General features: G+C 45.2%; 1 protein-coding gene across 2 annotated transcripts in view; it reads left to right on the top strand.

Moving 5' to 3' along the window:
- The window catches only part of ASTN2 (astrotactin 2), a 479279-nt gene that overhangs the window by 176972 nt on the left and 278551 nt on the right, over positions 1-23756 (top strand). For both annotated transcript variants that reach the window (XM_058159180.1, XM_058159179.1), the window contains exons 4-5: positions 3812-3961; positions 17136-17243. In XM_058159180.1, coding sequence (XP_058015163.1) covers positions 3812-3961; positions 17136-17243 — 258 coding nt within the window. The remainder of the gene's footprint in view (positions 1-3811; positions 3962-17135; positions 17244-23756) is intronic.

Raw genomic sequence — 23756 nt, 5'->3', positions numbered from 1 at the left:
AGGCAAACTAAAAAATAATACATAATAAGGGACCTTGGAGGTCTTCTAGTCCAACCCCCTGCTCAAGCAGGAAACCCTGTTGTTGTTAGTTGCGAAGTCGTGTCCGACCCATCGCGACCCCATGGACAACGTTCCTCCAGGCCATCTTGTCCTCTACCATCCTCTAGAGTCTATTTAAGCTCACGCCGACTGCTTCAGTGACTCCATTCAGCCACCTCCTTCTCTGTCGTCCCCTTCTTCTTTTGCCCTCCATCGTCCCCAGCATTAGGCTCTTCTCCAGAGAGTCCTTCCTTCTCATTAGGTGGGTAAAGGATTTGAGTTTCCTCTTCAGGATCTGGCCTTCTAAAGAGCAGTCAGGGTTCATCTCCTCTAGGACTGATCGATTGGATGGCCTTGCAGTCCAAGGGACTCGCAGGAGTCTTCTCCAGCACCAGAGTTCAAAGGCCGCCATTCTTTGGCGCTCAGCCTTCCTTATGGTCCAACTTTCACAGCCATCCATGGCAACTGGGAAAATCAGAGCCTTGACTATACACACTTTTGTTGGCAGGGTGATGTCTCTGCTTTTTAGTATGCTGTCTAGATTTGCCATGGCTTTCCTCCCTAGAAGCAAGCGTCGTTTTTTTTCAAATAGCTTTTATTAAGCTTTTGACTTTTAAAAACAGAATAAAGAAAAATACGACAAAGACAAAAACACATTAAAAATCATAACAAACATAACATTACATTATATATTATTTTACAGCTTTCTGTATTGACATAGATATATGTTTTCTATTTTTGTTCAATTATTCATCTAAGTACTTATATTTACATTGTATCTATTCACACAACCATCACTGTTCTGTAATTTGCACGTCCTAATTCGAACCCAAGTAATTTAACATTCCCAATTATTGTTTTGATTCCTTTTTTCTAACCATTCATATAATTTGTTCCACACTCTATAATATTCCGATTCTTCCCTTTCCTTAATTTCCAATGTCATTTTATCCATCTCTGCACATTATAAAATATTTCGAATTACTGTTTCCTCTACTGGTACGTTATTTTGTTCCCACCCATATGCAGTGGTAATCCTAGCTGCCGTTAAAATATGTAGTATTAGATATTGCGAAGATTTGTCTATTTTGGGGGGGAGCGAGCATCTTCTAATTTCTTGGCTGCAGTCCAGAGGTGGATTTCAGCAGGTTCTGACCAGTTCTGGAGAACTGGTAGCGGAAATTTTGAGCAGTTCGGAGAACGGGTAGTAAAAATTCTGACTGGCCCCACCCCAGACTGTCCTCTGCCTCCCAAGTCCCAGTTGATCGGGAGGAAATGGGGATTTTGCAGTATCCTTCCCCTGGAGTGGGGAGGGAATGGGGATTTTGCAGTATCCTTCCCCTGGAGTGGGGAGAGAATGAGGATTTTGCAGTATCCTTCCCCTGGACTGGGGAGGCAATGTGGATTTTGCAATATCCTTCCCCCTGGAGTGGGGTGGGAATGGAGATTTTGCAGTATCCATCCCCTGGACTGGGGAGGGAATGTGGATTTTGCAGTATCCTTCCCCAGGAGTGGGGAGGGAATGGAGATTTTGCAGTCTCCTTTCTCTGCCACCCCCACCAAGCCACATCCACAGACCTGGTAGTCAAAAAAATTTGAATTTCACCACTGCTTTTAACCTCCAGTCCAGTCCTCTAATCGTCTTTGTTGCACTTCTCTGCACTCTTTCCAGAGTCTCGACATCTTTATATATATATATATATTATGGTGACCAAAACTCATTTAAGGAGACAAAACAGGTAGCAACTCTCATTTGAAGGGGAAATTCCCAGGGTGTCTTCTACAATGAGATCCTTTCCAGGTTTGCGGCTGTAGAATTGTTGGCTTCAGGAAATCTAATTGCTTCCTAGTTTTGCCTTGGGAGTAAAAGCCAACCATGTCTAATGTCTATTTGCTTCAAGACTATATAGCAACTCAACCATGTACCCATGCAACCTTAGGTTAAATTCAGCATTGGTTCCACATGTCACAACCGATACTTCAAACCAAGCGTATGGCAGTTCTCATTGCCAACGTGAAGTTGACAGCGGTATGCTTGGAGGGCAAGATTTTTTTTTTATATAAAAAGTTTTGATTTTATTTTATAGACAAACAAACCTACAATACATAATCAATCATTCAGTGTATCGTCCGAGTCCATCTTTTGTGTCTTTTCCTTACTCCTCCAATATTTATCATTTCTTAATATTACCATTTCATTTATTATTTGTCATTTCTTAAAATTATCCTTTCATTTATTATACTGTTTCTCCCACATTTCTGGCTTTTCTATTAATGTGTGTGTGTGTGTGTGTGTGTGTATGTATGTATGTATATATATATGCAGGTTTTAGTATGTTCAGGTCTTTTCCATGTAAGATTGAAAGAATTTAGGCAACTTTCCATGAGATCTCACTCATCATCTTCAGGCTGGTGTCTTCATATATATATATATATATATATATATATATATATATATATATATATATATATATATATATATATATATATATATATATATATATATATATATATATATATATATATATATATATATATATATATATATATATATATATAGGTCTTTGTTGTTTGGGTTTTTCTCCCGTGTAAAATTGGAAGTGTCTTGGCGTTTTGACAAAGTCTCATTCGTCATCTTCAGGCTGGTGTCTTCAGCCGTGCTTCTAGAGAATATATATATATATATATATATATATATATATATATATATATATATATATATATATATGGAATATATGCAGGTTTTGGTATGTTCAGGTCTTTTCCCATGTAAGATTGAAAGAATTTAGGCAACATTTCGATGAGATCTCACTCATCATCTTCAGGCTGGAGTTTTTTTTGCTTTGTTGCAAAAAGGAAGAAACAGCTGCAATCACACATTGCCATTGCTCCCAGAAGCACGAAGCTGAAGCCTGAAGATGACGAATGAGACTTTGTCGAAACGTCGCCAAGACACTTCCAATTTTACATGGGAGAAAACCCGAACAACCAAAGACCTATATACAAACACCCGTGAAAACCTCAGAAAACATATATATACATATACATATATATATAAATATATATATATATATATATATATATATATATATATATGCAGGTTTTAGTATGTTCAGGTCTTTTCCATGTAAGATTGAAAGAATTTAGGCAACTTTCCATGAGATCTCACTCATCATCTTCAGGCTGGTGTCTTCAGCCGTGCTTCTAGAGAATATATATAGAGAGGGAGAACTTTACTGAGGCACCATTTCATATAAGCTCTGGCAGCAGAATAGCCAGCGTCTGCCAAGAGCCTCCGTTATCTTCCACGATGCTGGTGAGTCACCCAGAAACAAACTTCAGCTCTTAATCAGTGGATTTGCCTGTTACAAAGAGACACAGCAGCTCTGGCTGCCTTTTATATCCTGTGGGGTGTGGCTCCAAGACTTAGCACTTCCTAGGCCTGCCCCACCCTTGCTTCTGTTGTTCCCTCCTCTCCTACCTATGAAACCTAGGGTCCAGCCAGGCCTGAGTGCCGTCAGCTGGGTCTGCAGGCATGGCCTGGGGGGGGGGAAGAGTCAGGGAACGGAGGCCTCGTTATCTCTTCCACCTGGCCTGCTTCTGGCTCATGGAGCTGAGCCAGGGAAGCCGGTGCTCCCGAGGTAAGTCCTGACGGCTCTTCCCCCTCACTGTCCAAGTCACTTTCTTGGCAGCAGGCCCTGCTCCGGGGGTGCAGACACAACACTTCATGCCCCCTTTAACCTTCCACTCCCATTGTCTCTCCATCCTGCAGCTGCAGAGGTGTCTCAGGAAACAGTGGAGACCCTGATGCAGAAATTCAAGGAGAGCTTTCGGACGAACACACCCATTGAGATTGGCCAGTTGCAGCCTGTTGTGCGCAGCTCATCTGTTGGGAGACGGAAACGCAGGAACCGACACCGAGGTAAGTGTACACTTTTGAAGCAAAAAAAAAAAAATGATTGGAAAGCTCTGTTGCTTTGTCATTTAGTTGAACAGAAATCCTTAATGAAAATGAATTGATGTTGCGACTTTAGAACGAGTGCAGAAAACACCAGCTGTTCTCTGATAAGGGGACTGGAGGCTAAAACATACGATGAATGGTTGCAGGAATTGGGTATGTCTAGTCTAGTGAAGAGAAAGACCAGGGGAGACATGATAGCAGTCTTCCAATATCTCTGGGGCTGCCACAAACAAGAGGGAGTCCAGCTATTCTGCAAAGCACCTGAAGGCAGTTCAAGAAGCAACGGATGGAAACTAATCAAGGAGAGAATGAATTAAGAGAAATTTCCCCACAGCGAGAACAATCAACCAGTGGAACAACCTGTCTGCAGAGGTTGTGGGTTCTCATCACTGGAGGCTTTCAAGAAGAGATTGGACAACCATTTGTCCAACATGATATAAGGTCATGGGTGGGATTTAGCCAGTTCGGAGCGGTTCGGGCAAACCGGATGTTAATTTTAATCTGGTTCACCAAACCTGTAGTTGCAAGGACTGGCTGACCCCGCTCACCCCTCCCTGCCCGTCCTAGAAGTCGCCACGCAGCCTGTTTTAGATGCCAGGTAAGTGCAGGGCCTGCATGGAGGTGAAAAACGGGCCTACCGGAAGTACCGGAAGTCTGGAAATGGGGCTCGTTCCCAGCCTCCGGAGGGCTTCCGGAGCTCGGGGAAGGCCATTTTTGCCCTCCCAGAGGCTCAAAGAAAGCCTCTGGAGCTTGGGGAGGACAAAAACACACACACATACCCCGCCATGGTGCAGGAAGTTGACTAGGCCACGCCCCCATGACCATGCCCACCCAGCAACTGGGCAGAGAACCGGTTGCTGAACTTTTTCAATCCCACCCCTGTATAAAGTCTCCTGCTTTAAAAGGAGGTTGGACTAGAAGACCTCCAAGGTCCCTTCCAGCTCTGTGGTTATTCTTCCGCATGCATCACTTCTGTTTCACTGCTCACAGTTAATTGGCCCTCAGGCCCGTGAGTGATTGGAACTCCGTGGAAGATTAAGGTTAAGTGATGATTTAGCAACTTCCAGTGTTTGGAGTTTGCATCCAATTGCCAACCTAAACCCCTTTGCCTCATTAATCCTTCAGAGTCCCACTGCATCCCCCTTTTCCCCTCCTCCTCCTCCTTCTTCTTCTTCTTGTTTTTTTTTAAACTCTCTAAATGAAATTGTCCATTTGGGATACATTTATTTTCTCCTAACAGCCGTGCGATGGTGACAACAGCCGAGTGTGAATTCAGCATTGCTTCCGCGTAAGCGACAGCCAACCTCTGATCCCTGATGGATCTGCGTGTAATTATTTTTACAGTAAACTTAATTAATGCTGAGCTTCCGTGAAAGATAGCTTTCCTTAATTAGCATCAAACAATAATAATATTAACGATTAATATTAATAAATATTATGGAAGATGTGAATGAAGGCCAGCTCCAACTAAGGAACAGGCAGTCGTGGTTTCGGGTTGTTGTGCATATAATAATAATAATAATAATAATAATCAGAAGCATTTAATGTCTAGGAAGGCCAACACCCATCGAAAGAACGGGCAGCTGCAATTTCACGTTTTTTTGAAAGAATAATAATGTGTTCTGGGATTTTGGAATTCAAACAGAAAAGTGCTTGCCACACAACACCTCAGACTTAACAATTGTCAGTAAGAAGGACAAAAATAAAATCTGGATAATGGATGTTGGCAGTACCTGGAGACAGCAGAAGAGAAGAAAAAGAAGTGGGGGGAAATCACAATATGCCAAGCCCTGTGACTATTTATTTATCTGAATCTGCCTCGAGGTGGTGAATATATAAAAAATATAAGGGGAAAAAACTGTGGCAAAAGAAAGAATCGAATCGAGAATGGAATGGAATGGAATGGAATGGAATGGAATGGAATAGAATAGAATAGAATAGAATAGAATAGAATAGAATAGAATAGGTGGGAGGGGAGGGGAGGGGAGGGGAGGGGAGGGGAGGGAAGAGAAGAGAAGAAAGAGAAGAGGAGAGGAGAGGAGAGGAGAGGAGAGGAGTGGAGTGGAGTGGAGTGGAGTGGAGTGGAGTGGAGTGGAGTGGAGTGGAGTGGAGTGGAGTGGAGTGGAGTGGAAGGGAAGGGAAGGGAAGGGAAGGGAACAGAACAGAGCAGAGCAGAGCAGAGCAGAGCAGAGCAGAGCAGAATAGAATAGAATAGGTGGAATGGGATGGGATGGGATGGGATGGGATGGGATGGGATGGGATGGGATGGGATGGGATGGGATGGGAGGGAAGGAAGAGAAGAGAAGAGAAGAGAAGAGAAGAGGAGTGGAATGGAAGGGAAGGGAATAGAATAGAACAGAACAGAACAGAACAGAACAGAACAGAACAGAACATAATAGAATAGGCCATAGGTGCCTTGGGTGCAATTCCAAAATATCTGGAGTATCGCTTCGATCTCGTCGGTATTGACAATATCACCATCGGACAATTGCAAAAGGTAGTTTTAACAGAATAACAGAGTTGGAAGGGACCTTGGAGGTCTTCTAGTCCAACCCTCTGCTCAAGCAGGAAACCCTATACCAGTTCAGACAAATGGTTGTCCAACCTCTTCTTGAAAACCTCCAGTGTTGGAGCACCCACAATTTCTGAAGGCAAGTCGTTCCACTGTTTAATTTTTGTCACCATCCTGAAATTTCTCTTGGGTTGAATCTCTCCTTGATAAATTAACTGTATAAGCGAGTTGGAAGGGACCTTTGAGATCTTCTAGACCAGCCCCCTGCTTAGGCAGGAAAACCCTATACCCGTTTCACACAAATGACTATTCACTCTCTTCTTGAAAACCTCCAGTGACAGAGCACCGACAACTTCTGCAGGCAAGTTAGTCCATTGATTAATTGTTGTCACCATCAGGAAATTTCTTCTCTGTTCTAAGTTGCTTCTCTCCTTGATTAGCTTCCATCTATTCTTGTCTTGCCTTCAGGTGCTTTGGAGAACAAACAGAACCTCTTCTTTATGACCAGACAATGTTCACAACTTGATTAGGGTAAACTGCAGTCTCTTTCTTTGTGATGTATGCAAAACCCTGCCCGTTTGATAAATATACAGTTGTGGAAATCCATGAAAAATGGATTTGTTCGCCCACCCATGGTAAAGAGGTTGTGTGAACATAGATCTGGAAAATTAATGAGGTACCAGATGAATTTATAGTGCCCGGTTATTGCTTTAAGGCAGATTGGATAATATCTGTGATGCCAATCTGCAGCTTGATGGTTTCCATACTCTGGAAAGCTGCTAGAGGCCAGTCAAAGGACATGTGATATAAAAGGAATGAAGTCACAATCCATTCATCCTATTTTTTTACAAATTTTGTGTGGGTGAAGGACCAGGGGTGACATGTTAGCAGTGTCCCAATATCTAAAGGGCTGCCAAGGTAAATATCGGAACACTGCTATCATGTCACCCCTAGTCCTTCTTTTTATTAAACTAAAGGTAAAGGTTCTCCTCGCACATACGTGCTAGTCATTCCTGACTCTAGGGGGCGATGCTTATCTCAGTTTCAAAGCCAAAGAGCCAGTGCTGTCTGAAGACATCTCCGTGGTCATGTGGCCGGCATGACTAAACACCAAAGGCGCACCGAACGCTCTTACCTTCCCACCAAAGGTGGTCCCTATTTTTCTACTTGTGTTTTTTTTTACATGCTTTCGAACTGCTAGGTTGGCAGAAGCTGGGGCAAGTGACGGGAGCTCACCCCATTACACAGCACTAGGAATTCGAACCGCCGAACTGCCGACCTTTTGATCGACGAGCTTAGCGTCTTAGCCACTGAGCCGCCGGGTGCCGTTTTTTAAACTAGACACACCCAATTCCTGCAACCGTTTTTCGTATGTTTTATGCTCCAGTCCCCTAAAACAGCTTCCATTCTGTGACGGTACCTTTAACACCCTCCATAATTTATTCCTTGAGTTCCTCTTTGGGTCATCTGTGACTGTTCCAAACCATCCTCTCTTTAACCAACCTTTTTCTCAACCGCTCTTGGATTTTCCAAGCATTGGATATTTTATCCTGTGACTTGCCTTTGCCCAATCTATCTCAAACATTCAAGCCATAGTTTCATTGTTATTAGTGCTTCTAGTGAATTATGGAAAGAAAGGAAGGAAGGAAGGAAGGAAGGAAGGAAGGAAGGAGGGAGGGAGGGAAGGAAGGAAGGAAGGAAGGAAGGAAGGAAGGAAGGAAGGAAGGAAGGAAGGAAGGAAGGAAGGAAAGAAAGAAAGAAAGAAAGAAAGAAAGAAAGAAAGAAAGAAAGAAAGAAAGAAAGAAAGAAAGAAAGAAAGAAAGAAAACAGGCGAACGGAAGCATGCTAGAATACAGTCGCAACAGTGATGTGGATTCAGGCAAGGGTTGCTTATAGGTTTCTTACAATTTTGTTTTGAACAAGCACGGGTCCCTGCAGGGAAGCCCGGAGGAAAATAACACAAGGAAACACCAATGAAGAGCAGCTGGTAGAGTCTTACCTTAGAAGTAAAATGCTGCAGGCATGTAAAAGAAACAAACCAACCCAAAACTGGAATAAGGTTGTATAAACAGAGGCATAGAATCCAAAGTGTGAAGTGTCTTCTACAATGTCCTTCCTGTTGAAGACTACTTCAGCTTCAACCACAGCAATACACGAGCACACAATAGATTTAAGCTTAACCGCTCCAATCTTGATTGTAGAAAATATGACTTCAGTAACAGAATTGTTAATGCCTGGAATGCACTACCTGACTCTGTGGTCTCTTCCCAAAATCCCCAAAGCTTTAACCAAAAACTGTCTACTATTGACCTCACCCCATTCCTAAGAGGTCTGTAAGGGGTGTGCATAAGAGCACCAGCGTGCCTCCCGTTCCTGTCCTAATGTTCCTTTTGGTTGTATTCAATTTGTGTGGTTTTCTCATGCTTATACTTATATATATTGTTGTGTTTGACAAAATAAATAAATAAAAATAAGTGTGTTAGTACCGCTTTATAAAGCCTTCAGTGAATGAGCCTAATCCTCGGCTTTCATGGAAGAGGAGCAGTGGTGGAATTCAAATTTTTTTTTACTACCGGTTCTATGGGCATGGCTTGGTGGGTTTGGTGTGGCTTGGCGGGCATGGCAGGGGAAGGATACTGCAAAATCCCCATTCCCTCCCCATTCCTGGGGGAAGGATATTGCAAAAATCTCCATTTCCACCCCACTCTGGGGCCAACCAGAGGTGGTATTTGCTGGTTTTCCGAACTACTCAAAATTTCCGCTACTGGTTCTCCTGAATAGCACCCCTGAAGGGGAGGGACTTCAGGCCATGTCCATCCCTTGCCATACATCAATTTCATTGAGGGCTGCATCAGGGTTGTGTTTGACCTTAGAGAGACGGGTGAGCGTGGCTATAGTGGGTATGGCCAGCTTGACGTCACTTGTCACTTGTGTTGGGGGGCACCTGTGGTGGCCAAGTGCTAAGTCAGGACTTCCCTCACCCTCATTATAATCTCCCATAAGGCTTAAAAGAGCAGCAACGTGCCGTTGGGTTTTTTTGTAGAAAAGCAACCTCGATTCCAGTGCTTCTTGTCAGTGTCTCTTGAACCTTGTGGGCTTTTTTTTGCCAAGAAAAGCTTTTGGCAGGTTGCCAAAGGCATCAAAAGGTTGGTGATAAGGCCGAAGGACTGTTTTATGAAGAATTTTGTTTTGGACTAAGCTGAGAATGAATTAATTCTCAGCTGTTCTAATCAAATAAGTTTGTTCAGGACTGAATTGTGTTTGGTCATCACTACTTGGGCCCCGGTCACGACATTGAGGTCCAGCGCCTTTGGAAGACGCCAAGGGGGGAAATGCTGGGACAACGGAGTCTTTACAGGTCCCTGGTGGGAGGTGTGATGAATGCAACTGGTTCCTGCCAGGCTGGTCAAGCCGTCTAAGCTCGTCGGCAGGTTGCTCTGGCTCCTCTGCGTGTTCCGGAGGTGGAGCAAGTATTTGCAGAGCTGTCAAGCAATCTTCCCTTTTTACTCTGAAGATACAAGAGGTGAGGAACACTGGGCGAGAGTTGATAGTGAGCCAAAATAGGCTGAGCACCCAGCACAGATGTTGCCTCCAATGCTGTCGCTGCTCTGCCCTTTACCTCTCATTCAAGCCAGTAGAGCTGCGGGGAGCTGTTTACGCAGGCCTGCTTCCCTTGGCTTGCAGCGCTCCTGTGCATCGCCAGTGCTCTGCCTCCCCCCCACACACACACAAATCTTCCCCTCACCACCTTTTAAAACCCACACAGGTTCTACATAATCAGAAAATGCAGGATCCCTGTCTACGGCTCTCTAAAGATGTGCAGCCTGGATAATTTAACCTGTCAGCACCATCCATCACCGGGATGCATGCGGCAGCCAAATGAAAGCCCGTGCAGGGAACAGGCTCAGGAGGCATCTGTGTTCCAGGCTGGCCTTGACCAGAAGAGAAACGGCTCCTTCCTCCAGGGCACCGGTGGTGTTGCATGGATCCGTTGGCGCTCTGACCCATCACTCACTAACCAGCCTGTGGCCTCAGCCTTAACCGATCAATTATCTTAATCAAGTAGAAATTAATGCACCTTCCTGCCTGTGGCTATTTGTGAATCGAGGGTTCCTTGGATAAATGAAATCTTGGAGATATATATACATATATATACACACACATCAGGGGTGAAATACAGCAGGTTCTGACAGGTTCTTGAGAGCTGATAGTGGAAATTTTGAGCAGTTCGGAGAACCGGCAAATACCACTTCTGTCTGGCCCCAGGAGCGGGGTGGGAATGGGGATTTTGCAATATCCTTCCCCTGGAGTGGGGTGGGAATGGGGATTTTGCAGTGTCCTTCTCCTGGTGTGGGGAAGGAATGGGGATTTTGCAGTATCCTTCCCCTGGAGTGGGATGGGAGTGGATATTTTGTAATATCCTTCCCCTGCCATGCCCACCAAGCCACACCCACCAAGCCAGGCCCACATAACCGGTAGTAAAAAAAATTGGATTTCACCACTGACACACACACATATACATACGTACACACACACACACACACACACACCCACACCATATTTTCCCCAAAATAAGACCGGGTCTTATTATTATATATTAATAATTATTATTAATTATGGCTTATTTTCAGATTAGGTTTTATTTTGGGGAAAATACGTACTAAACACCTCTGTCTACTGACGATCTTAACTGGGGCTTATTTTTGGGGTAGGGCTTATAGTACGAGCATCCTGAAAAATCATGCTAGGGCTTATTTTCTGGTTGGGTATTATTTTGGGGGAAACAGGGTATTTGAATTTGCTTCTGGGAGCAAATTCAGCTTCGTGCTTCTGGGAGCACGAAGCTGAAGCCTGAAGATGACGAATGAGACTTCGTCGAAACGTCGCCAAGACACTTCCAATTTTACACGGGAGAAAACCCGAACAACCAAAGACCTACATACAAACACCCATGAAATCCTCAGAAAACAAATATATATATATATAAATAAATCCAGATTACCTGATTATATATGTGATGACTCGGAGCATGGCACAGAGATAACACAAGCAGTTGGCAATTCAAACCGTCCCTTTATTGCTCCAAATTTCCCCAAACGCTCCCACGTTTCTGGCAAGTCCCAGAGCAAAGTGATGACAAACTCCCACACATACCTCAAGCAGCCCAGCGCTGTCTACACCAAGGCTGCACAACAATAAATCCAGCCGGGAAAATCAAGGAGTTCAGGAAGGAAAGGATCCAGGTCATTAGTCCAGAAAGCCAGAAAGAATGCAAGGACACTTGCATGAAGTTCAAATGTCGGCACTTCAAGAACTCAGTGTTTGTTCCTGACAAATGCCCCTCCCCTTAACCCTCCTTAAGCCTCATTTCCCAGGTGTGCCTTGTAAAGAGGGGAGGGGTGCTCTCCTCCCCAGCAGCCTGCTCAGTCTGCACTGTTCTCGCCTTCTCTCCACTCTCTGTGCTCTGGGATCAGGAGGGGGTGGTCCTTGTTCCTTGCCTGAGCTCTGTCTCTCTCGTTCATCCTGCCCCTGTCCCTCCCTGTGTACAAGCTGTTCTAATCCTGAAAGGCCCAGGCCTGACTGGCACTGCCCTTCCCCACTTTCCTCCAAAGTGAACAAAGCCACCCGCCCTCAATCTCAATTTTGCTCAGATTCCAGCTGGTCTTCGCCCCCAGATTCAGGCTTTGACAATCTCTCTCCCCCTCTCTCTCTCCCTCTCTCCCTCCCTCCCTACCCCTCCCATCCCACAGTGATGCAGTGGTTTAGAGTGCAGTACTGCAGGCTACTTCTGCTGACTGCCGACCCAGATTGTTGGGGGGGCAAGAGGCTGACTCTGTAAACCGCTTAGAGAGGGCTGTAAAAGCACTGTGAAGCGGTATATAAGTCTAAGTGCTATTGCTCTTCCTTCCTTCCTTTTCTCCCTTCCTCCCTTCCTTCTTTTCCTCCTCCCTCCCTCCCTCCTTTTCTCCCTCCCTCCCTCAGCCTTCCATCCTTCCGAGGTGGGTAAAATGAGGACCCAGATTGTTGGGGGCAAGAGGCTGACTCTGTAAACCGCTTAGAGAGGGCTGTGAAGCACTGTAAAGCGGTATATAAGTCTAAGTGCTATTGCTATTGTTATTGGTCGGTCTGTCTGTCTGTCTGTCTGTCTATCTATCTATCTATCTATCTATCTATCTATCTATCTATCTATCTATCAACTGATGGCACAGTGGTTAGAATGCAGTATTGAAGCCTAATTCTGCCCACTGCCATCAGTTCGATCTGACCGGCTCAAGGTTGACTCAGCCTTCCATCCTTCCGAGGTGGGTAAAATGAGGACCCAGATTGTTGGGGGCAAGAGGCTGACTCTGTAAACCACTTAGAGAGGGCAGTCGAGCACTGTAAAGCGGTATATAAGTCTAAGTGCTATTGTTATTGCTAGCCAGGTATGTATATAGTTAGGTAATCTAGGGAGCTTGGGAGAATTTTGTTTCCTGCAAGGAAAACAAATGCCTCTATTTATGGCCAGGCAGTAGCTCCACGGGGATGAAAGCTGGTTTAGCGAGACCTTAAGTTTATTGGATTTTTCTAACCGGTTTATTGTAGCAGCCATTCTCCAAAGACTGATGCGGTGATGTTTGGGGCCCCATCGTTGGACGGAGCTGCAGAGATCCAGGGGAAATAAATGGAACCATGCAGCTGCTTTCATGGATGGGAGAATTCAAAAAAACCTGGCAGCGAATCTTTTTCTTAAAAGAAAGCTGGCTCCGTTTGAACACAATCCCCCACCCACAAATTGTGTAGGCTGCGGTTGGTGCGGGGAATGTTGCTTGCTCTCGGTATTTTTAGCCTTCCAGAGAAACAGAAGGGAAGCTGCACTAATCTCAGCCTGAGAGACAAAGTGGAGTTGGGTGGTTTTTTTCCCCCTCTCTCTGACGTTCTCAAATAGATAAAGTTGTCTCCCTTATTGTCTGAAGAGAAGCACTGATCATGTTGCCTAGGTTGAGTCGTAAAACACCTGCAACCACAACAACAGGAAGAAAACAAGCTTAGAGAGCATCAAGTACCCCAAAGTCGCCCTCCTCCTCCTCCTCCTCCCCCTCCTCCCTCCCCCTCCTCTTCTTCTTCTCCTCCCCTTCCCCTTCCCCCTCCTCCTCCTCCTCCTCCTCCTCCTCCTCCTCCTCCTCCTCCTCCTCCTCTTTCCACACAACCCATTCCCTTGTAGTGCTGATGATGTTACCTAGTTGGGTCTTGAGACATCTATAAGAAAACCACCAAGCTCGGAGAGCACTAAGGACCCCACAATCCTCCTCCTTCCCCCCAATCTCTCTTAACACTGATGAGATTACCTAGCCGGGTAATGAAATGTCTGCAAGAAGACAACCCAGCTTAGAGAGCACTAAGGAGCCCACGTTTCTCCTTCTCCTCCTCCCGTTCCACTCCACACAACCCACTCCCTTCTATCACTGATGATGTTGCCTAGCTGGGTAATGAAACGCCTGCTAGAAAACAAGCAAGCTCAGAGAGCACCAAGGTCCCCACAATCCTCCTTCACCCAAACCCCATCCCCTTCTAGCACTGATGATCTTCCCTAGTTGGGTCATGAAACATCTGCAAGAAAACAACTAAACTCAAATTCCAAGGACCCACATTCCTCCTCCTCCTCCCTTCTAGAACTGATAATGTTCATGAAACCTCTGCAAGAAAACCAGCAAGCTCAGAGAGTACCAAGAACCACACAATCCTCTTCCTCCTCCTCCTCCTCCTCCCCTCCATTCAACCCACACCCTTCTAGCACTGATGATGATACCTAGTTGGGTAATGAAACAACTTCAAGAAAATACCATGCTCAAACAGCACCAAGGACTCCACAATCCTCCTTTCCCTCCTCCTCCCCCTTCTCCTCCTCCTCCCCCCTCCTCCTTCTCCTCCTCCCCCTCCTCCTCCCCCTCCCCCTCCTCCTCCCCCTCCTCCTCCATTCTTCCCACACCCTTCTAGCACTGATGATGATACCTAGTTGGGTAATGAAACAACTTCAAGAAAATACCAAGCTCAGACAGCACCAAGGACCCCAAAATCCTCTTCCTCCTCCTCCTCCCCCTCCTCCTCCTCCGCCTCCTCCTCCTCCCCTCCATTCTTCCCACACCCTTCTAGCACTGATGATGTTACCTAGTTGGTTAATGAAACAACTTCAAGAAAATACCATGCTCAAACAGCACCAAGGACTCCACAATCTTTCTTTCCCTCCTCCTCCCCCTCCTCCTCCTCCTCCTCCTCCCCCTCCTCCTCCTCCTCCACAAAGCCCATTCTCATCTAGCACTGATGAGGGGTGGGGGTAAGAGAATGACTGACCCAAAGATCTCTCTGCTGCTTCTCCAACACCCCCAATTCAAATTTGGTTCTCAGCCATGGTAGCTTTAAAATGGGTGGGTTTCAATTCTCAGAAACTCATGGCCAGCTTGCTTTAATATTTCCACCTACCTGGCGGCTGTGGAATCCAGGAGTTTAAAGTCTGTCTGTCCATCCATCCGTCCGCCGTCTTCAAGTTTCTAGGATTGAGAAACACCGCCCCAGAGTACAAAAGACATCTAGCACAGTAGTGGGTTTCAATTTTCTTTGCTACCGGTTCGCTATTGGGAGCGTGCAGCTCTTCTGTGCATGCGCAGAGTGTTTTTGATTACTTCCGGTGGGTGGGCGGAGCCTCCCACCACCCAGACTGGGGCGAACCGGTAGCAACCCACCACTGATGTAGCAACCATTTTAGATTTATTAATATCAATTTTATTAGGCTCTATGTCTCCGTGTGCGCAAATTGAAAGCTTCAAATGCCCAGAACAAAATAGTCCTCTAGATCGGTGGCTGATTGCAGGAAAAATGCAAATAAACTTTCACTCAATGCACATTAAGACAGTTAGCCCTTAGCTGCATGAAGGCTTTGCATTTAACCAGGTTGCCTTCGGAGCCGTAATTCTTCGAAAAATCTTAATTCAATTACTGTCTGCCATGAAGCTGCCGTCGTCGTGGTCTCCATGCAAACTTTGCTCCTAATGGCTTCGGAGATTAGGAGTTACCAAGAACTTGGGTGGATGCCAACTAATCACAGCAGGAAGGCAGCTGGATCGTAGCCAAAGCATAAAAGTTAGCAGTCAACCAAGCTAATGAGCCGTTTCTCTTTGAATACAATGTTAGAATTTTTTTTTTGACCATAAGCAATTTCTCCAACCTCCTCCTTCCTTTAAAAATAAAAAAAAAATCTAAAAGTATCCTATTGCACACAAAGACATTGAAGTTTAAAGCCTGTACGTTAAGAAAGCCAAAGAATAAGATGTATTAAACCAGGGATGAAATTCAGCAGGTTCCGACAGGTTCTGGCGAACCGGTAGCAGAAATTTTGAGTAGTTCGGAGAATTGGCAAATACCACCACTGGCTGGCTCCAGAGTGGGGTGGGAATGGAGATTTTGCAATATCCTTCCCCTGCCATGCCCGCCAAGCCACACCCACCAAGCCACAACACACCCACCAAGCCACGCCCACAGAACCGGTAGTAAAAAAAATTGGATTTCACCACTGTATTAGACTCCAGGTACTTATTTTCATATGTGGTGGACATGTGTGAAGCAGTGATGGGTTTCTACCAGTTCGCCCCGGTTCGGGAGAACCGATAGTGGTGGCGGTGGGAAGCTCCGCCCACCCACCCAGACGTCATAATGGATGCTCTGCGCATGCGCAGAAGCACCGCGCACAAGTGAAGCAGACACAGGCACACACCCACTCACAGTCCTGAACCGGTAGCGCAGGTAAGTGGAACCCATTACTGGTGTGAAGTCAAAAAAATTCTGGATGAAAATGCAGACGTGGTTAGAAAAAATAATTAAGCAATATATATAGATCTAAAGCCAGAGAATAAATTCTTGTTCGCTTTAATAACCAGAAAGCTACAATAAAGAGACTACATATTTAACGCCTCATGTGTTGAAAGCAGCGAGAATTGTATTTGCACAATATTGGAAAAATGAGGACACCTCCCCCAAGATGAAAATATAATTCGGAAAATATCAGACTGTGCAGAGATGGATAGATTGACATTAACAATAAAAGATAAAGCAGGTAGAGAATATAACTCAACATGGGATATGTTTTACTCTCCTGCTTGAGCAGGTGGTTGGAGTAGAAGACCTCCAAGGTCCCTTCCAACTCTTTGTTATTCTTCTTGTCCCCCCGTTTCCCATCTTAGCTTCCTGTCTTGAAATGTCAACATCAAGAAGATGGCAAATCTTAGGATATGGAAATATGGAAGGGCTAGTCATGGGGGATGTGACTTGCCCTGCCGTGAGACCAAGAGAAGCGGTCACCTTTGGCTTCCGATAATAAGAGGCAGCAGGCAAGCATCGGAGGGAAAAAATTGCATTCCGTAACAGTTGTGTTGCTTTGAGCATCCCAGAAAACCCTGTCCGTTTCTCAGTGCTGAAAAACCAGCTTGTACCAGTCTAATTTTACGTAAGACAAAGAAGAGCAGGAGGCGGTTGTGTTTTTACGCACCTCTTGCAGCAAAAACAACAACGGCTGTTGCGTTGGCAAAGATGTCACCCGGAAAGGTTCTCTAGTGGGCATAGAAGAACTTAATTCGTTTTCTTTGTCCGTAGGTGGTGTTGGATTCGGTCACACCAAGGGCAACTCCGGTTCAGAAGCGGATGACGAGACCCAGTTGACCTGCTACACCGAGCAGTACCGAAGCCGGCGACGCAGCAAAGGTAAGCTGAAAAGGAAGACGGGGCTACACGGGAACCCATGGAAGATACCTTCACTTATATCACCAGGAGAATTTAAATGCGACATGGTTGAAAAGCCACTGTATCCATACTGCTTCCAAAAGTTGGTGCATTTTAGAGAAGGAGGGAGGCTGCAACTTCTGTTCAAGTTGGCAGAATTTATGCTTCTGGTGTCCACAGATATCCTTGTCACGGATTTGGCCCATTCAATTCATCTTAGGTTTGCTTACTGCGTTGAGTTTATTCTTCAGATGTCGACTTGTCCAAGGAGGAGAGGGGGAGGAGGAGGAGGAGAAGGAGAAGAAGATGATGATTATTTTATTATAGCTAACCACCTTAAACAATTAAACCTTAACCAGGAGGAGGAGGAGGAGGAAGAAGAGGAGAAGAAAGAGGAGGAAAAGAAGGGGAAGGAGGAGGAGGAGGAGGAGGAGGAGAGGAAGATTATTTTATTATAGCTAACCACCTTAAACAATTAAACCTTAAACATGAGGAGGAGGAGGAGGAGGAGGAGGAGGAGAAGAGAAGGAGGAGGAGGAGGGGAAGAAGGAGGAGGAGAAAGAAGAAGATGAAGGAGGAGGAGGAAGAAGAAGATGAAGGAGGAGGAGGAGGAGGAGGAGGAGAAGGAGAAGGAGAAGAAGATTTGATTATAACTAACCACCTTAAACAATTAAACATGAGGAGGAGGAGGAAGAGGAGGAGGAGAAGAGGAGGAGGAGGAGGAGGGGAAGAAGGAGGAGGAGGAAGAAGAAGATGAAGGAGGAGGAGGAGGAGGAGGGGAAGAAGAAGATTTGAGTATAGCTAACCAGCTTAAACAATTCTGTTATTGTTGTTTTGTGAACCACTCAGAGTTCCAACACGTAAGATGACCAGCCATAAAAAAAAATATTTTAAATAAATAAAATAAATCTTGGTGGGATATTCCTGAGTGCATTTATGGCATTACGGTGGATTTCTGATATGATATGAAGTACCTGTTTACCCTGCAGGTAAGGAGTTCCATTTAAAAAAAAAATTGCTGCATTTATTGCTGTTTTCCAATCTAGGCAAATGGTGACAGCTAATGTAGAATGACAAGCGGTTAACCTTCCTACAACCTTTTTTTCCTCTGAGATGCTATACCATATTCAGTTGGGAGGAATTTGTGTGTGGGGGGGGTGTGTGTGTTTGCGGACGCATCAAGGAGTTCAAATGTAGTTAGATAGATGATAGATAGATAGATAGATAGATAGATAGATAGATAGATAGATAGATAGAGAGATAGATAGATAGATAGATAGATAGATAGAGTGAGACCCCTCCTCAAGAAGCCTGCCTTGGACCCGGCTGTTTTAGGCAATTATCGTCCGGTCTCCAACCTTCGCTTTACGGCGAAGGTTGTAGAGAGTATGGTGGCATATCAGTTTCCCTTACACCCGGATGAAACTGTCTATCTAGGAGTTCCAGTCCGGTTACAGCACTGAGACGGCTTTGGTCGCATTGGTGGATGATCTCTGGAGGGCCAGGGATAGGGGTTGTTCCTCTGCCCTGGTCCTATTAGACCTCTCAGCGGCTTTTGATACCATCGAATAGAATAGAATAGAATAGAATTTTTATTGGCCAAGTGTGATTGGACACACAAGGAATTTGTCTTGGTGCAGATGCTCTCAGTGTACATAAAAGAAAAGATACGTTCATCAAGGTACAACATTTACAACACAATTGATGGTCAATATATCAATATAAATCATAAGGATTGCCAGCAACAAGTTATAGTCATACAGTCATAAATGGAAAGAGATTGGTGATGGGAACTATGAGAAGATTAATAGTAGTGCAGATTCAGTAAATAGTTTGACAGTGTTGAGGGAATTATTTGTTTAGCAGAGTGATGGCCTTCGGGAAAAAACTGTTCTTGTGTCTAGTTGTTCTGGTGTGCAGTGTTCTATAGCGTCGTTTTGATAGATAGATAGATAGATAGATAGATAGATAGATAGATAGATAGATAGATAGATAGATGATAGATAGATAGATAGATAGATAGATAGATATAATCCTCAAGATTGCGCCTCGGGCAGTTGCAGAGTTGTGAGTGAAGGGTAGCCCGAACATCGATCCAAGTCATTGTTTTGTAACAGCCCTACAGCAAGAAGGCCAAAATGCTGGTGTGACATTTAGAGAATTGTTAGAGAGTTGAAAGGGGCCTTGGAGCTCTTCTAGTCCAGGCACCCCCACCACCTTCTCCTCCTCCTCTCCTCCTTCTTCTCTTTCTCCTCCTCCTCCACTTCTTCCTCCTCCTCCTCTCCTCCTTCTTCTCTTTCTCTTCCTCCTCCTCTTCTTTCTCCTCCTCCTCCTCTCTTCTCCTCCTCCTCTCCTCTTCTCTTCTCCTCCTCCTCCTCTTCTTCTCCTCCACCTCCACTTCTTTCTCCTCCTCCTCCTCTCCTCCTCCTTCTCTTTCTCCTCCACCTCCACTTCTTTCTCCTCCTCCTCCTCCTCTCCTCCTTCTTCTCTTTCTCCTCCACCTCCACTTCTTTCTCCTCCTCTCCTCCTTCTTCTCTTTCTCCTCCTCCTCCACTTCTTTCTCCTCCTCCTCCTCCTCTCCTCCTTCTTCTCTTTCTCCTCCTCCTCCTCTTCTTTCTCCTCCTCCTCCTCTCCTTCTTCTTCTCTTTCTCCTCCTCCTCCTCTTCTTTCTCCTCCTCCTCCTCTCCTCCTCCTTCTCCTCCTCCTCCTCCACTTCTTCCTCCTCCTCTCCTCCTCCTCCTCTTCTCCTCCTCTCCTCCTTCTCTTTCTCCTCCTCCTCCACTTCTTTCTCCTCCTCCTCCTCTCCTCCTTCTTCTCTTTCTCCTCCTCCTTCTCTTTCTCCTCCTCCTCCACTTCTTTCTCCTCCTCCTCCTCTTCTTTCTCCTCCTCCTCTTCTCCTTCTTCTCTTTCTCTTTCTCCTCCTCCTTCTCTTTCTCCTCCTCCTTCTCTTTCTCCTCCTCCTCCTCCTCCTGTCAGAACCTCATTTCAACCTCCAGCTGCTAACCAGTAGAAGTCCTGTAACATTTCAGACAAATGACTGCTGAGTCTCTTCTTAAAACCTCCAGTGATGAAGCAGCCACAACTTCTGGTGGCAAGCAGTTCCACTGATTAATTGTCATCGCTGTCCAAGAACCAAGTTTCCCCTTGGTTCTAGGTTGCTTCTCTCCTTGCTTAGTTTCTATCCGTTGCTTCTTGTCCTGCCCTCAGGTGCTTTGGAGAAGAGGTTGACCTCCCTTCTTCTTTGTGGCAGCCCCTTAGAATAGGCCAACCTATTCTCTTAAAAAGTAATTTTTAATTACTTTTTTTTAAAAAAAAAAATCTCTCTCCCCCCCACCAACTTGTCTTGTTTCCGAAGGCTCGTTTTCCACTTGAAAAGAAGCTGGCACTTCATTCTATTTTACAGGAAGGCAGGAATTGATTTTGAAAACCGGAGAAATTAAGCGTGAACAAATAATGACATTTGAGGAACAGTTCAACTGTAACCAAGGCTTTCGATGAGACCGCCTCGTCGATCTTTGCTGGTTTCTCTTAATTATAGCAAAAGGCAGGGAGGAAGGAGGTGCTGAATCCGTTCCAGACAAACCCAGGGAAAAAAATATATATATTTTCACGATCGGGCGCTCGCGTGGAAGCGGTCGTTGTGCAAACGTTGGCGTCTATGGTCGAGAACTGGAACTGTTCTGCTTAATGCATCCATGTGCTGAGAATACCCAGCCTTTTCTATTGAAAGAGGCGATGAAGAATAATAAATAGCAATAAATTGAAAAATTGGGAGAGAGAGAAAGAGAGAGAGAGAAGACAGAGAGAGAGAGAGAAAAGAGAGAAGACAGAGAAAGGAGGAGAGAGAGGAGGAAGGGAGGAAGAGAGAGGGAGAGAAAGAGAGAGAATACACACAGAGAGAAGACAGAGAAAGAGAGAGAGAGAGAGAGAAGAGAGAGAGAATGGAAGGGAGGGAGGGAGAGAGGGAAAGAGAGAATACACACAGAGAGAAGACAGAGAAAGAGAGAGAAGAGAGAGAGAATGGAAGGGAGGGAGGGAGAGAGGGAAAGAGAGAGACAGAGAGAGAGAGAGAGAGAGAGAGAGAGAGAGAGAGAGAAGGCAGAGAGCCGCGGTGTGGCTCAGGCTGTAAGAAGCCTGTTATTAAACACAGCTGCCTGCAATTACTGCAGGTTCTAGTCCCACCAGGTCCAAGGTTGACTCAGCCTTCCATCCTTTATAAGGTAGGTAAAATGAGGACCCAGATTGTTGGGGGGGCAATAAGTTGACTTTGTAAATATACAAATAGAATGAGACTATTGCCTTATATACTGTAAGCCGCCCTGAGTCTTCGGAGAAGGGCGGGATATAAATGTAAATAAAAAAGAGAGAGAGAGAGAGGAGAGAGAAGAGAAAGAAGACAGAGGAAGAGAGAGAGAGAGAAAGAGAGAAAATACACATAGAGAGAAAACAGAGAAGGAGAGAAAAGACAGGGAAAGAGGAGAGAGAGAAGAGAGGGAGGGAGGGAGGGAGAGAGAGAGAAGGCAGAGAGAGAGGAGAGAGGAGAGAGAAGAGAAAAGACAGAGAAAGAGAAGAGAGAGAAGAGAGGGAGGGAGGGAGGAAGAGAGAGAAAGAGAGAGAATACACATAGAGAGAAAACAGAGAAAGAGAGAGAGGAGAGAGAAGAAAGGGAAGAGGAGAGAGAGAAGAGAGGGAGGGAGGGAGAGAGGGAGAGAGCGGGAGAGGGAGAGATCTTCCTTGCATAAGGGGGAGGTTAAATGTGAGGCTGTCAGGTTTTCTTGGAGAAATTCTTTGAGATAGGTTGCATTAACAAGAGGGATAGAATCAAGATCACGTGAAGTGTTGCTACCGCTTTGTAATGCCTTGGTAAGGCCACCCTTGGAGTACCGCATCCAGTTTTGGTCACCACGTTACAAAAAAGATGTTGAGACTCTGGAAAGAGTGCAGAGAAGAGCGAAAAAGATAATTAACTGGATGGAGGCTAAAATGACCAAACCATGCAGGAGAATGCGTAGCTGAGTTTGGGACACTAGGTGTGACCAAGAGTGACCAAGATCAATTTTTTGGGTGGCTACTTCTTACTCCAGGAGACTTTTTGGGAAAAATCTGGACATCTCTTAAACCGTGGCCGTGACGTTGCGTTGATGGAAAGATCTACCAGGGAGAGCGATAAGAGCTAATTTCCGCAGTCCCTTGACATTACCCCATAAATCATAATGGAAGATGGGTAAAAGTAAAAGAGACAAATGACCAGTTTACAATATCACTTCAATACACGCCGGATGGATGTTGAGTTGAGAAGGATATTTTAGTAGCAATAGGTATGTTCCAAAGGATCAAGATGAAAGCCTTCCAGATTTATACTTATAACATCATACTTAAATGTATACCTATAAAAAAGATGTGGAGATTCTAGAAAGAGTGCAGAGAAGAGCAAGAAAGAGGATTAGGGTACCGGAGGCTAAAACATATGAAGAACAGTTGCAGGAATTGAGTGTGTCTAGTTTAATGAAAAGAAGGAATAGGGGTGACAGGATAGCAGCCTTCCAATATCTCAGGGGCTGCCCCAAAGAAGAGGGAGTCAAGCTATTCTCCAAAGCCCCAGAAGGCAGGACAAGAAGCAACGGATGGAAACTAATCAAGGAGAGAAGCAACCTGGAACTTAAGGAGAAATTTCCTGACAATTAGAACAATTAATCAGTGGAACAACTTGCCTCCAGAAGTTGTAGGTGCTCCAACACTGGAAGTTTTTAAGAAGATGTTGGATAACCATTTGCCCAGAATGTTATATGCTGGGGTCTTCTCCTTGAGCAGAGGGCTGGACTAGAAGACCTCCAAGGCCCCTTCCCAACTTTGTTATTCTCTAACTATTCCCTAAGATAGATGAATTTACGGGATGGTGTTTCATAACCCGCCTGTTAAATATTTTGACCTTGGATTAGATCCCTTTCACTTTCGCCAGCCTTGGCTTCCCCTGTCCTGAAAATTCAGCCGGCTTCTTTTATTGGGATAACAGACTCAACCGAGGCTTCGCTGGGGCCTCTCGGGAGCGGCATTATTGCCTCATAAACCAACATCGCCATCCCATTATAGTCTAATTAATACCGCGGGGATTTGGGTTCACTGCTGTCCAATGATACGTTCCCTGCACTGTATGGCTGAGATAAGCAGGTTTGGCTTTGATTTGAGGCTTCCAGCACTTCCCTCCGGTTTTATTTTAGTTTATTTGCAAGGATAGCAAAACGGGAGACAGATTTAAGCCTTCCCGTTCTTCTGCTCCTCTTCATTTGTTCGGTCCTCCAAATTGCAGGGATGTGTGTCTCTGTGTGTGCGTGTGTGTATTTTTTTTTAAGTAACAGTGACAAGAGTTGGAAGGGATCTTTGTGGTCATCTAGTCCAACCCCCTGCTCGCGCAGGATACCGGTACTAGGGATTCGAACCGTCAAACTGCCGACCTTTCTGATCGACAAGCTCAGTGTCTTAGCCACTGAGCCACCT

Source organism: Ahaetulla prasina, chromosome 16 (assembly GCF_028640845.1).
Source record: "Ahaetulla prasina isolate Xishuangbanna chromosome 16, ASM2864084v1, whole genome shotgun sequence".
Lineage (NCBI taxonomy): Eukaryota > Metazoa > Chordata > Lepidosauria > Squamata > Colubridae > Ahaetulla > Ahaetulla prasina.
The sequence above is the reverse complement of the archived record's forward strand: the minus strand, read 5'-3'. Positions and strand labels throughout refer to the sequence as shown.